The sequence below is a fragment of the Tamandua tetradactyla genome, chromosome 7 (assembly GCF_023851605.1).
Source record: "Tamandua tetradactyla isolate mTamTet1 chromosome 7, mTamTet1.pri, whole genome shotgun sequence".
Taxonomy (NCBI): Eukaryota; Metazoa; Chordata; class Mammalia; order Pilosa; family Myrmecophagidae; genus Tamandua; species Tamandua tetradactyla.
The window spans coordinates 162,839,008-162,854,319 of record NC_135333.1 but is presented as its reverse complement, the minus strand read 5'-3'; the positions used below and the strand labels follow the sequence as shown (position 1 = coordinate 162,854,319).

General features: G+C 40.9%; 1 protein-coding gene across 1 annotated transcript in view; it reads left to right on the top strand.

Annotated features, from left to right (window-relative positions):
• The first annotated feature begins 12,410 nt into the window (after window positions 1-12,410).
• LOC143642789 (ubiquitin-conjugating enzyme E2 N) overlaps window positions 12,411-15,312 on the top strand; it is a 65,193-nt gene continuing 62,291 nt past the window's right edge. Inside the window, exon 1 of the mRNA XM_077111600.1 lies at window positions 12,411-12,781. Within this exon, the coding sequence (XP_076967715.1) occupies window positions 12,752-12,781 (30 nt within the window). The 5' untranslated portion in view covers window positions 12,411-12,751. The remainder of the gene's footprint in view (window positions 12,782-15,312) is intronic.

Sequence of the window (15,312 nt, the reverse complement as noted above, 5' to 3'; positions counted from 1 at the left end):
TCCCAAGATGGCGGCTTAGTGAGGAGGGGGATTTAGTTCATCCTCCAGACCAGCTAGTAAAGAGCCAGGAACAGTACAGAACAACTGCTGGGGCCACATCAGTGACTGGACACACAGTGTACGCCAGTCTGAACCAGCTGGACCAGCTGTGGTCCCACCCAGAATTGTGAATCCTCCAAGCTGCAGAGGCCAGCGTCCCTCCCCAACAGGCTGCTTCCCAGAGGAGAAAGGAAAGGGACTTGACTAGCAGCGGGGCTGAGCTCTACCAAGCTCCAATTGTGGAATTAATTAACAAGTTATGACTACTAAAAATAGGCCCCCAGCTCAGCTGAACCTTGAGTAAAAGTGAAGGTCACTGTTTTCACACCAGCGCAGAGGGGGCAGGGCTTTTGGGGAGAAAAAGGACAAAAGCAGAGGTTTTTTTGGATTTGAAAAGGTCTGGGGCCTGAAGGAAAATAGGGGGCACATAGGACCTGGAGATACACAGACCAACCTACCAACTTAAGCTCTTGATTGGCAAACCCAAAAAATGGGGGTCCTGCTTTGGAAAGGATTTTCCTCTTTCATTTTTGTGACTGTGTTTCTACAGCTTGAGTGCTCTTTGGATACAGCTGCAAGACTTCTCGGGCTCCAACTCCCCCAGGCATAGGCAGAATTAAGCTTGTTTGAGTGTTTGTCTGGAGCCAGTGCCTTCCCCAGGAGAGAGTGGGTCCCAGCTCAGGTGGAATACCTCCCTCAAGGAATTCAGACCTCAGCGTCTGGAAAAGTGAAGCTATTAAAGCCAGCCTACAACCTCTCCTCTGTCTCCACCACGCCCCCAGCAGGAAGAGTCTGCTGAAATTAAAGGTACTGTATCACCTTATGCTGGTGAGACCCGCAGGCAGAAAGGCACCACATACTGAGCAGGATAGGAAAATGCAGAATCCAGAGACTTCATAGGAAAGTCTTTCAACCTGCTGGGTCTCACCCTCAGGGAAAAGTGATGCAGGTGACTCTTTCCTCCTGGGAGGAGGCCAGTTTTGTCTGGGAAAATCTGACTGGGGTCTATAAATACCTAAGTAGACACTCCTACAGGGGAAAAAAGGGACCATACAGGCAAGGCAAGAAACAAAAAACACAAGAACAGAAAAATTTTGATCTCTTAAATAAAACTTAGGCTAGAGGTCCAGAATAAGCTGAACTGAATGTCAAAGAACACATAGACAACAAACTCATCCAGCAAGAAGATCCTAGGTAAGAAAAGTGAAAACAATCTCCAAAATAAACTAATTAAGGTAATTAAATGCCTAGACACCAGTAAAAAATAACGAATCATACTAGGAAAATTGAAAATATGGCCCAGTCAAAGGAACAAATGGCAATTCAAATGAGATACAGGAGTTGAAACAATTAATTCAGAATGTTTGAACAGACATGAAAAATCTCATCAAAAATCAAATCAATGAATTGAGGAAGGATATAGAGAAGGCAAGAAATGAACAAAAAAGAAGAAATCAAAAGTCTGAAAAAACAAATCACAGATCTTATGGGAAGAGAAGAAAAAAACAATGGAGACCTACAATGGTAGATTTCAAGAGACAGAACATAGGATTAGTGAACTGGAGGATGGAACATCTGAAATCCAACAAGAAAAAGAAAATATAGGAAAAAAAATGGAAAAATATGAGCAGGGACTCAGGGAATTGAATGACAACATTCAAATACATGTTGTGGGTGTACCAGAAGGAGAAGAGAAGGGAAAAAGAGGAGAAAAAGTAATGGAGGAAATTATCACCAAAAATTTCCCAACTCTTATGAAAGACTTAAAATTACAGATCCAAGAAGTGCAGCATACCCCAAACAGAATAGATCCAAATAGACGTACTCTAAGACACTTACTAATCAGAATTTCAGATGTCAAAGAGAAAGAGAGAATCTTGAAAGCAGCAAGAGAAAAGCAATCCATCACATACAGGGAAGCCCAATAAGACAATGTATAGATGTCTCAGCAGAAACCATGGAGGCGAGAAGACACTGGGATGATATATTTAAATTACTAAAAAAGAAAAACTGCCAACCAAGAATTCTATATCCAGCAAAATTGTCCTTCAAAAATGAGGGGGAAGTTAAAATATTTTCAGACAAAAAAATCAGTGAGAGAATTTGTGACCCAGAAACCAGCTCTGCAAGAAATACTAAAGGGAGCACTAGAGACAGATACAAAAAGACAGAAGAGAGAGGTCTGGAGAAGAGTGTATAAAGAAGATTATCAATAAAGGTAAAAAGAACGAAAATTAGACATGACGTATAAAGTCCAAAAGGCAAAATGGTAGAAGAAAGTACTGCCTGTACAGTAATAACACTAAATGTTAATGGATTAAATTCCCCAATCAAAAGACATAGCCTGGCAGAATGGATTAAAAAAAACAGGACTCATCTATATGTTGTCTACAGGAAATGCATCTTAGACCCAAGGATAAACATAGTTTGAAAGTTAAAGGTTGGGAAAAGATATTTCATGCAAATAACAATCAGAAAGAGCAGGAGTAGCTATAGTAATATCGACAAATTAGACTTCAAATGTAAAACTGTTAAAAGAGACAAAGAAGGACACTATGTATTAATAAAAGGAACAATTCAACAAGAAGACATAACAATCATAAATATTTATGCACTGAGCCAGAATGATCTGAAATACATGAGGCAAACACAGAAAACACTCAAAAGAGAAATTGACACATCTACCATAATAGTTGGAGACTTCAATTCCTCATTCTCATCAATCGACAGAACATCTGGACAGAGGATCAATAAAGAAACAGGGAATTTGAATATTACAATAAATGAGCTACATTTAACAGACATTTATAGAACATTACACCCCACAACATTTTGTTGTGGCAGGATATACCTTTTTCTAAAGTGCTCATGGATCATTCTCAAGGATAGACCATATGCTGGATCACAAAGCAAGTCTCAACAAATTTAAAAAGATTGAAATCATATAAAACATTTTCTCAGATCATAAAGGAAGGAAGTTGGAAATCAATAATAGGCAAAGTGCCAGAAAATTCACAAATATGTGGAGGCTCAACAACACACTCTTAAACAACCAGTGGGTCAAGGAAGAAATTACAAGAGAAATCAGTAAACATCTTGAGGCAAATGAAAATGAAAACCTAACATATCAAAACTTATTGGATGCAGCAAAGGCAGTGCTAAGAGGGAAATTTATTGCCCTAAATGCCTATATCAAAAAAGAAGAAAGGGCAAAAATTGAGGAATTAACTGTCCACTTAGAAGAAATAGAGAAAGAACTGCAAACTAACCCAAAAGCAAGCAAAAGGAAAGATATAATGAAGATTACAGTAGAAATAAATGAAATTGGGTATAGATGTCCTAACTTATTGCCTACAGGGTCAATAGTACTTTTGTGCATATGGTATTGCCTATACATGCTTGATATTGTTTCTAGTGAAAGGTATCATCTAGATCATATTTTGACAAAACCATCAGGATTCAGGTAACCATTATGGGACTAAACTAGTAGACCTGGAATACTCATCGGGAGTGGGAAGGGAGGAGCAGGGGTAAGTAAAATAAAGTTCTAGGAAAAAAAACATTCTTGTAGGCCCTGAACAGCCAAAAAAAAAAAATCTTGAAAAAGAACCACAAAATTGGAGGACTCATTCTTCCTGGTTTCAAAACTTATTACAAGTCTACAGTAATAAAAGCAGTGTTGTCCGGGTATAAGGATAGGCATATAGACCAATGGAATAGAATTGAGAGTTCAGAAACAAACCCACATACCTATACCCAATTGATTTTTTACAAGGGTACTAGTTCTTGCAGTGGGGAAAGAACAGTCTCTTCAAAATACGGTGCTAGGAAAACTCATTATCCACATGCAAAATAATGAAGCTGGACCCTACCTCATACCATACACAAAATTAATTCAAAATGGATTCAATGACCTCAACATTAAAGCTAAAATTGTAAAACTTTTAGAAGATAACATAGGGGAAAATCCACATGAGCTTGGATTTGACAATGGATTCTTAAATATGACATCAAAAGCATAAGCAAGAAAAGAAAAAAAATGATAAATTGGGTTTCATCAAAATTCATCAAAATTAAAAGCATTTGTGCACCAAAGGACATTATCCAGAAAGTAAAAAGACAACTTACAGAATGGGAGAAAATATTTGGAAACCATATAACTGATTAGGGTTTAATATACAGAGTATATAAAGAACTATAACTCAGCAAAGTAAAGAAAAACAACCAATTTAAAAAATGGACAAAGGACCTAGACATTTTTCCAAAGAAGATGTACACATGGCTAACAAGCACATGTAAAGAAGTTCAACATTAATCGTTAGGGAAATGCAAATGCAAGTCACAGTGAGATACCACCATACACTCACTAGTATGGCAATTACAACAACAAAAAAAAGACAAAATAATAAATGTTGATGAAGAGGTGGAGAAATTGGAACCACTGTACATTACTGATTGGAATGCAAAATGGTGCAGCCACTGTGGTAAACAGCTTGGTGGTTCCTCAAACATTAAACATAGAATTATCATGTGATCTGGCAATTCCACTCCTAAGTATATACCCAAAAGAACTGAAAATAGGAACTCAAACAGATACTTGCACACCAGTATTCACAGCAACATTATTCACAATAGCCAAAAGATAGAAACAATCCAAGTGTCCATGAACAGATGAATGGATAGACAAAATGTACAATGGAATGCTATTCAGCCATTAAAAGGTACAATGGAATGCTATTCAGTCATTAAAAGGTTTGAATTCTGATACATGTTATTACATGGATGAACTTTGAAAACATTATGTTAAATTAAATAAGGCAGACATAAAAGGACAAATGGTGTCAAATTCTACTTATACAAAATACATAGAATAAGAAAATTCATAGAGACAGAAAGTAGTCAGAGGTCGTCAGGAACAGAGGGGAAAAGGAAATGGGGTTATTGCTTTCTGTTTGGGGTGATGAAAAAGTCTTTGTAGTGGATGATGGGGATGGTAGCACAATATCATAAATGTAATTAATGCCATTGAATTGTATACTTAATGTGGTTAAAATGACAACTTTAAGATATATATAACATTTTCATAGGACAAGACTCTTTTAATTCCTCCAGCACAGTATTCTTTCTTGCTCTTCTCCTATATCATACATAAACAAAAGGCACTTGCAGTTTGAGTCCCAGAGGGGTTAAATACGGACAGAGATTGGAAAGAAAATAAGAGAGTGAGACCTTATGAAGAGCCAAAAAGATTAATTAGCTAAAAGTTCTGCCTAGGACTGGTTCAGCACAGGGAAATTATTTAGCCACTGTAATAATTTACTCAATACTATGAACCAGTATCTTTTTCCTTAGTTTTAAGTGCATGATAACTTTCCTTTTTTTAAAAAATTTAATAAATATTTAAAAAAGATATTACAAGAAAGATACACAAACATTCTTAACATATGCTCATTCTGTTGTACCTATATAATCAGTAATTCACAATATCATCACATAGTTGCATATTCATCATCATGATCATTTCTTAGAACATTTGCATCAATTCAGAAAAAGAAATAAAAAGACAACAGAAAAATAAAATGAAAACAGAAAAAAAATTATACATACCATACACCTTACTCATCCCTTTCATTGATCACTAGCATTTCAAACTAAATTTATTTTAACATTTGTTCCCCCTATTATTTATTTTTATCTCGTATGTCCTACTCATCTGTTGACAAGGTAGATAAAAGGAGCATCAGACACAAGGCTTTCACAATCACACAGTCTCATTGTGAAAGCTATATCATTACACAATCATCATCAAGAAACATGGCTACTGGAACAGCTCTACATTTTCAGGCAGTTCCCTACAGCCTCTCCAATTCCTCGTAGATAACAAGGTGATATCTACTTAATGCATAAGAATAACCTCCAGGATAACTCTCGACTCTGTTTGGAATCTCTCAGCCATTGACACTTTGTCTCATTTCACTCTTTCCCCTGTTGGTCGAGAAGGTTTTCTCAATCCCTTGATGCTGGGTTTCAGCTCATTCTAGAGTTTTTCTCAATCCCTTGATGCTGAGTCTCAGCGCATTCTAGGATTTCTGTCCCACATTGCCAGGAAGGTCCACACCCCTGGGAGTCATGTCCCACGTAGACAGGGGGAGGGTGGTGAGTTTGCTTGTTGTGTTGGCTGGAGAGAGAGGCCACATCTGAGCAACAAAAGAGGTTCTCTTGGGGGTGACTCTTAGGCCTAATTTTAAGTAGGCTTGACCTATCTTTTGTGGGGTTAAGTTTCATATGAACAAACCCCAAGACTGGGGGCTCAGCCTATAGCTTTGGTTGTCCACACTACTTGTGAGAATATCAAGAGTTCCTCATGGGGAGGTTGAATTTTCCCCTGTTCTCACCATTCCCCAAAGGGGACTTTGCAAATACTTTTCCACTCACTGATCAAATCACTATGGGATTCATCGGGGCATCACTCTGGACAAACCAACAAAATCTCATGTCTTACCCAAGGTTCCATGTACTTATGTTGTTCAACCAACTATCTACATAAGTTATATTAGGAAATACACTAGTCAAAATATAAATTTTGTACCAAATAAACATTATTTGCTTTAGTCTCACACATAAGTTGAAATTTTAAAATATTAATTACCATCTATTTTCAGCACCCTGCAGTAATGACATTCCTTTGTTCTTCCTCATGCAAAAACATTTTTTAAATTTGTACATTTAGTCACTGTCATTGTACACTCTAGGCAATCCTAGATTATATCATCTCAATCTTTGTCATCTATCTTTCTTTCTGATTTCACTTATGCCCCCAGCCCTCCTCCCTCTATCATTCTCACATTCAACTTCATTCAGTGTTTTAACATAATTGTATTACAGTGAGGAAGCATTGTGCTGTCCATTTCTGGGTTTTTACATTTAGTCCTGTTGCACAATCTGTATCCCTTCAGCTCCAATTACCCAATATCTTATGCTATTTCCATTTCCTGATGGTCTCTGTTACCAACGAAACTCTCCAAGTTTATTCACTAATGTCAGTTCATATCAGTGAGACCATACAGTATTTGTCCTTTTGTTTCTGGCTAATCTCACTCAGCATAATGTCCTTAAGGTCTATCTATGTTGTTATTTACTTCATAACTTTATTCTGCCTTATAGCTGCACAATATTCTATTTTATGTATGTGCCACAGTTTGTTTAGCCACCTGTCTGTTGATGGACATTTTGACTGTTTCCATCTCTTGGTAATTGTAAATAATGCTGCTATAAACATTGGTGTGCAAATGTCCGTTTGTGTCCTTGCCCTCATGTCCATTGAGTAGAGACAGTATATAGATGGGTCCTGTTCCCTAATCCTTTCTGCCAGTCCATGTCCCCCGATTGGGAAACTTAATCCATAAACATCAGTGTTCTTACTGCCTGGGCTTTTTGCCTTTTGGCTTTTATATGTCCTTCTAATTTTCCTTCTTTTTACCTTTGCTCATGGTCTTTCTTTCTGCACTCTTCTCCAGACCTCTCTCTTCTGTCTTTTTGTATCTGTCTCTAGTGCTCCCTTTAGTATTTCTTGCAGAGCTGGTTTCTGGGTCACAAATTCTCTCACTGATTTTTTGTCTGAAAATATTTAACTTCCCCCTCATTTTTGAAGGACAATTTTGCTGGATATAGAATTCTTGGTTGGCAGTTTTTCTTTTTTAGTAATTTAAATATATCATCCCAGTGTCTTCTCGCCTCCATGGTTTCTGCTGAGACATCTATACATTGTCTTATTGGGCTTCCCTGTATGTGATGGATTGCTTTTCTCTTGCTGCTTTCAAGATTCTCTCTTTCTCTTTGACATCTGAAATTCTGATTAGTAAATGTCTTGGAGTACGTCTATTTGGATCTATTCTGTTTGGGGTATGCTGCACTTCTTGGATCTGTAATTTTAAGTCTTTCATAAGAGTTGGGAAATTTTTGGTGATAATTTCCTCCATTAGTTTTTCTCCTCCTTTTCCCTTCTCTTCTCCTTCTGGTATACCCACAACATGTATATTGATGTGCTTCGTGTTGTCATTCAATTCCCTGAGTCCCTGCTCATGTTTTTCCATTTTTTGCCTATATTTTCTTTTTCTTGTTGGATTTCAGATGTTCCATCCTCCAGTTCACTAATCCTATGTTCTGTCTCTTGAAATCTACCATTGTAGGTCTCCATTGTTTTTTTCATCTCTTCCCATAAGATCTGTGATTTGTTTTTTCAGACTTTCGATTTCTTCTTTTTGTTCATTTCTTGCCTTCTCTATATCCTTCCTCAATTCATTGATTTGATTTTTGATGAGATTTTTCATGTCTGTTCAAACATTCTGAATTAATTGTTTCAACTCCTGTATCTCATTTGAATTGCCGTTTGTTCCTTTGACTGGGCCATATCTTCAATTTTCATAGTGTGATTTATTATTTTTTGCTGCTGTCTAGGAATTTAAGTACCTTAATTAGTTTATTCTGGAGATTGCTTTCACTTCTTTTTCCTAGGGTTTTCTTGCTGGACGAATTTGTTTTCTATCTGTTCTTTGACATTCAATTCAGCTTTATCTGGACCTCTAGCTTAGGTTTTGTTTAGCAGAGGAGAATTTTTCAGTTTTTGTTTTTTTTGTTTCTTACCCTGCTTGCATGGTGCCTCCCCCCCTCCACCCCAGGTCTACTTAGGTATTCTAGACCCCAGCTGGATTTCCCAGACCAAACTGGCCTCCTATCAGGAGGAAAGAGAGTCACCTGTGTCAGTTTTCCCTGAGGGTGAGACCCAGCAGGTTGAAAGACTTTCCTGTAAAGTCTCTGGGCTCTATTTTTCTTATCTTGCCCAGTATGTGGTGCTTGTCTCCCTGTGGGTCCCACCAGCATAAGATGATGCGGTACCTTTATTGAACTTGGGCAGACTCTTCCTGCTGGGGATGTGGTGGAGACAGAGGATAGGTTGTAGGCTGGTTTCAATGGCTTCAAATTACCAAGCCCTGGTGTCTGAATTCCTTGAGAGAGGGATTCCACCTGAGTTGGGATTCACACCTCCCCTGGGGAAAGCACAGTTTCCAGACAAGCCCCCAAAGAGCTCACTTCTGCCTATTCCTGGGGCAGTTGCAGCCTGAGAAGTCCTGCCACTATAGCCAAAGGCAGCGAAGCCTTTGTAGAAACACAGCCACAAAAACATCTGTTTCCTTTTTTTTCCTTTTTCTGTCAGTGTTGCGCCCTTGCCTCCAGGGCAAAAATGAGCAACCTCCGCTTTGACCAGGTTCACCTGAGCTGGGGGCTATTTTTAGTAGTCAGAATTTGCTAAGTAATTCCACAATTGGCGTTTGGTTGTTCTCAGACCCTTCTGTTGGTAAAATTCCTTTCCTTTTCCCTCTGGTTAGCAGCCTGTGGGGGAGGGGTGCCGGCCGCTGCAGCTTGGGAAACTCACAGTTCTGGGGGGGCTGGCAGCCCGTCCAGCTGGTCCAGACTGGGGTATACTGTGTGTCCAGTCACTGGCATGGCCCCAGGAGCTGTTCTGTACTTTTTCTGGTTATTTAGTAGTTGTTCTGGAGGATGAACTAAAACACAGACATTGCTAGGCTGCCATCTTGGCCCAGAACCCTGATAACATTCTTAATCAGCATTTTCCAGCATTAAGAAGTTTTGAGTCCCTATTAGATTAGAATATTGAAATCTGTGACTAGCATTTTTATTTTATGATTTGAATAAATAACACATTCACATGATTCAAAATAGAAAAGTGTACGGTAAAAAGTCTCCCTTTTATCCCTGTTCTCCAACTGCCCAACACCCCTCTCTTGAGGGAATTGGTTCAGTGAGTTTTGTAGGAATCCTTAATTTATCTGTATTTTATTCATATAGTAAACAGGATTCTGAATCAATCTTCTAACTTGAGAATAAACCCCATCTCAACCCTGTGACAACCTGTCCTAGAATATATCCGGTTCTACTGGGCTTACATGAATCAGAAGCTTAGATTTTATTTTCTGGATGAGTACAGAGTGAGCTGTTCTTAAGGTGGAAAGAAAGGAAAAACATTTAGTAGAGACATCAAAATAAATATTTTAAAATGTTAGTATTCTATAAGAGTTTCATGCCATCAAATTCATTTCTGCTAAACAAGGTTATACTGTCGTTTTAAAAATCTGGTTTCCCAAAGAAAACTGTATTTGATTCTACCAAGATTCCAAAAATACTAGCAATTATTAAATGCAATGCAATGTCGTAAATATTTTATGTATGAGTATATCATTCATACTTCAGGACTACTCCATGAAGTACATTTTATAGGTAAAGAAAACAAAATACAAAGAAGTTAATGGCTGAAATGTTGACATTTTCAACTCAGCTGTGGCTGTAGAACCCTCACTTTTAATCTGTATGATGCTTATTATCCATTCTGATAAAGAATAGCCAAAAGGTGTACAGAAATATTTTCTGTTTATATATTCTTTGTTCTTGTTGACTCAAAAATCTTTGTTCTCAAAGTTTAGGTTTCATCAAAACGCTACTCATCAAAACGCTACTCTTGGTGTTAAAATCTTTGTTCTCAAAGTTAGGTTTCATCAAAACGCTACTCTTGGTGTTAAAATGCACATTCCCAGGCCTTAGCACAGACCTGAGAGAATTTGAAGCTTTGGGGAGAGGGCTGAAGAAATGCTTTCTTTAACCAGCACCCCAGGTAATTCCAATGCAGGTGGCTGGTTAGTATACTGAGAAAAGTTGTACCAGTTGCATTTTGTATTTTTCATGATGGCCACGCAATATCTTCCAACATACATGGTCTAGAATCTTGTCACTTGCCTTTCAAGAGGTGGAGTCCATAACCCGTACCCTTGAAACTGGGTAGATTTTTATGACTTGTTGATCAACTGATTATGGCAGGAGTGATGCTATGTGACTTTGAAGGCTAGATCATAGAAGGCAGTTCAGCTTCCACTTTTGGTTGCTAGAACAGTGGCTCTTGGAACCCAGCCACCACGCAGTGAGAAGTCCAAGTTGCCCCAAGAAGAGGCCCACTAGAAGAACTCACAGCCAGCACCAACTTGCCAGCCATCTGAGTCACCCTGGAAGTGGATCTTCAAGCTCCAAACTGCCCAGGCTGACACAGCATGGAGCAGAAATGTGTCTTCCCTGCACAGCCCTGCCCAAATTGCAGATTGGCGAGCTAAATGAATGATTGTTGTTTTAAGCACTCTTAGAGCTGGTTTGTTGTGCAACAATAGGTAATTGGAATAGTACCTTTCTAACCTATTATTCACTCTGTCTTTTTTCCTCCCAGGATGAATTCTCCTGGGCCCTCTCTAAAATATTCTTAAAGTAAATATTTTTGTCCAATGTCATTTACCTTCACAGATTTTTTAAATCACTGAACCACCCATTTCAGACTTTTGGTTACTCGAAGTTCTTATTAAATTCTCATGACCAGAATACTGTACCTGTGTCATAAATTCAAACCCCTCAGTACAGCCAGGGAACTTCATTCTTGTCCCTGAATCTTGGTTTCTCTAAAAATACTGGTACTAATAAAGCCTACCTTATATGTGTCACAATTAAACAAAATAATCCATGTAATCATTTAGCATTGTGTGAAGCAGATATTTTCTTTTATTGTTCTCACTGGGTTTGTTATGATCACATGCCCCTTTTCTTTAATGCATGATCTCCTCCTCTAGGGTCCTTCCTGTCCGCCCCCACCTTCCCCATCGCTCAATGCCATGTAACAGTGTACTTCCTATGCCTGGCACAATCCTCCTACCTAGTCTGTCAGACTCTTACTCATCCTTCAGGACTCCGCTTCTTCTTTGGGAAGACTTCCTAGAGTTCTCAAGCAGTTAATGCCCCTCTGTATTCAAACAGCACTTCAGATGGCCCCCATGAGAGGCCCTAAACACAGTGAGTTGTAATTGCCTTTCTCCTCCACCAGATTCTAGATTCTTGGAAGGCGGGTCAGCCTTTTATCTTTGTATTTTCTCCCCTAACATAGCACCTGGCACATTTTCCTTCATTCTGTGCTACCGTGGTAGCACACGTTGTGGTAGTTAAGGCCCGTGTTTTGGCAGACCTGCCGGGGTACAAAACCCTGCTTCATCCTGCATAACCGTGGGAGAAGCTAGTTATCGTCTCTGAGCCTCATTTGTAAAGTGGAGACATCTTCCCCTTAAGACTGCTGGGAAGATTCAGTAAAATAGTGCCTGTGGGAGGCACTTCTCATTGGAAACGATCAATCATCAAGACGTCACGAGCGCGCAGCACCCGCTCGCCGCCTGAATGAACGCGCGCCGGCGGCCGCGGGCCTCTGTGACGTCGTCGGCCGCGCGGGCGTGGCCACGGATAAGAGGCCTGGGGGGCGCCGGCGACCCAGGCCCAGCCCCGCGCACAGGCCCCGCCACGAGCGCCGTAGCTCCGCACCGCCCCGTCCCGCGCCGCCTCCCTCGGGTCCCTGCCCCGCCGAGGCGCGTCATTTCCGCCACCCCCAGGCCAGGTCTGGGGCGGGGATCACGGGGGAGGGGGCCGAGTCGGAGGGAAGCCCGCCCGTTCCCGAACCCGCGCCCTAGCCGGGACTACATTTCCCGAGGGGCCTTGGCGGCGGCTGCGGCGGCGGGCGAAGCAACGTCCCCCGGAAGTGGAGTCCGGGACTTCCACTCGTGCGTGAGGCGAGCTGAGCCGGAGACCAGACCAGAGGCCGAACTCGGGATCTGACAAGATGGCCGGGCTGCCCCGCAGGATTATCAAGGTAACCGCCCAGGCCGGTCCCTTGGCTCCCCGCTCTGCTCTCGCCCCCTCTGCGGGGCGGGCAGCGCGGCCGCTGATCTGCTCCGGCCCGCGGCCTGCCCTGGGAGGCCCGAGGCAGCGCCGAGTAGGTCTGGCCGCTGCGGCGAGGGAAGTCGGCGCTGGGGAGGGGGCGCCGGGGAGACTTCCGGCCGCCGAAGGGTAGCCGCGCGGCGGGGGCTGGGGGCTTTCAGGCGCTGCTCCGCGGGCGGGGGACGCCTGGTCCGCGTCCCGGCGGAGGGTGGGGTTGAGGGGTTGCGGGGCTCTGGTGTCGACCGCGGCCCTCCGCGGCCTCTCAGACCACCGCCGGGCGGAGGCCGCCAGAGCGCGGGAACTGCGACAGGGCCCCGACGCCGGGCAGAGGTTGTGACCCGACACGGTCCTTCAGTCCCGGAGCCCCAGCTCCGCCTGGGTGGGAGCGCAGGAGTGCGGCAGCGCCGGGTTCAGAATGAATGAACCGGGAGGGGGAGGCCGGGCGGGCTCTGCGCCCCGGGAGGCGGCTCCGGCCGGGCCGCGCGTCCTGCCCCTGTCGGCACATGCTTGCCTCTGGCCGCCGCGGCCCCCGGAGGTCGGGGGTGTGGGGCGTCTGGCCGGCGTGGAGCGGGGCTCCGGGCCTTGCTGCCCTCACTTCCGCGGTCCCCTCTCTTTTAAAGTCGTTTCCGCTTGTTACCTCGGCGAAGTGATTTTACTTTGGTTGGCAAACTCTTTCAGAGCTGTTTCGGTTCAGAGGAAATGGGTGAACACAAGGTTGAGGGAGGGCCACAGTTAATGTGAAATCTTTTGTCCTTCGATTTTGAGCACTTTAATTAAACTGTTTTCGGGTTTTTTTGAACAATGTGCTTTGACAGGTAACTGCACCATGGAAAATTGGGCATTTTCTTAGTTTTGAAAATCTTTCCATAATAAATCCCAAGTCTTCAGATGTGAAATATTTCTTGTAATCCGAAAAAGCATAACCTTGACATTTTTGTCAGTTTTTACATGATTAGTTCAACATTTCCTGTGCTCAAAATGCCTGTTAAAGTGATCTAATTGCAGCATTATTTTATTTTTTGATGTAACCCGGTGAACGTGTATTTATAAAGTTCATTCTTCGAAATTTGGGGGAAGATGCATATTAAGCGAAAGACTCTGTTAGGCTTTTAAGGGTGATGTGCAGTGTTTCATGCAATTGCAATTATTTTTGAGAGTGAAGGGTGTCTCTGGCTTCAAGATGCTTGCTTGATTTAGAGAACAAAGACATCTGCACAATTAGTTTATAAGGTGTAAGTTCTAGATATTAGGGAGGGTAAAACATCTTGTCTGTATACCTTCTCATGTCTTTTGAAGTACTAGTGTTCACTGGAGTCTAATATGTGAACTTTCATAGTGAGAAACTTGTTGTATTATGGATTTATATTGGAGTCTGTCCAAGCAGTTTTAATTGCTGTATGCTTTGAAAGTCCTTACAATGTGGTTTTAGTTATAATGTAGTTACATGGCCCCTAATCATGATATTGATGCCCCAGCTAAAAAATGTGGGTGGATGATAGAGCCATGTACCAAATATCCTCGATTTTTTACTGTTGCTCTGTTATTAAATATATAATAAACATTTACATTCAAGATATTTCTCCAAAATAGTGAACCAAAGATGTAGCATGTATTTTTCCATTTTTGCTTGATTTTTGAGATATTCTGTCAGTAACAAAAGCTTTGGGTAGAAAATAAATTCTGTGGCGCCTTGTTTAATAAACTTGCAGAAATAACTTAAGACAATAAGTTTAAGTCCTCATGGTTCAGTGGACACAACATTAGGCATTTATATTTTACTTTTTAAACCAAGGTGATAACTCATGCTGTAATATATAATCTTAATTTTGCCATATCTTGATACCACATCTCTAATAAATACTACCTTGATTTGGGTTTTATTTTGTAAAAATTACAATTAAGTGGTTTTAGTTTAATGTCATTTATAGCTTAAAGGACTGTTTTCTTTAATCCTTAGGAAGGATTAAAGGATTATAGTATTTTTCTAGTGCCTGTGGTTTTATTATATAGGTTATTTCATATTCAGTGAAAATGTTTTAATTTTTATATCAGAGTTCATTTTAAAAGTTTGCCTCTTTGCTCTCAACAACCATATAATGCTCTGTGGTGGAATGTAGTGGTGGGTGGGGGCAGCTCTGTTCTGAGGTGATGGAAACTACCTTTTATTGTACTAATTTATTTCTTGGTTGCCTTTGGCTGTCAAAGGATGAAATTTAGTGTTGATTATAATGTTAATGTTACTGTTCTAATCTGGTGGAGATATTAATAAGGTAGTTTGATTTGGACAATTGCTAATATAATGCTGTCTACCTCACAGTGGTCATTATTTACAGTTTCAAAGTTCTTCACACATTTGATCCTTACAGAAATCTTGTGAAATGGACCGTACATTTTATAGCCTAGAAACCGATTAAAATGACTTTACTAAAGTCTTAAGGTAAGAGGCAGAATAATTTTGATCTT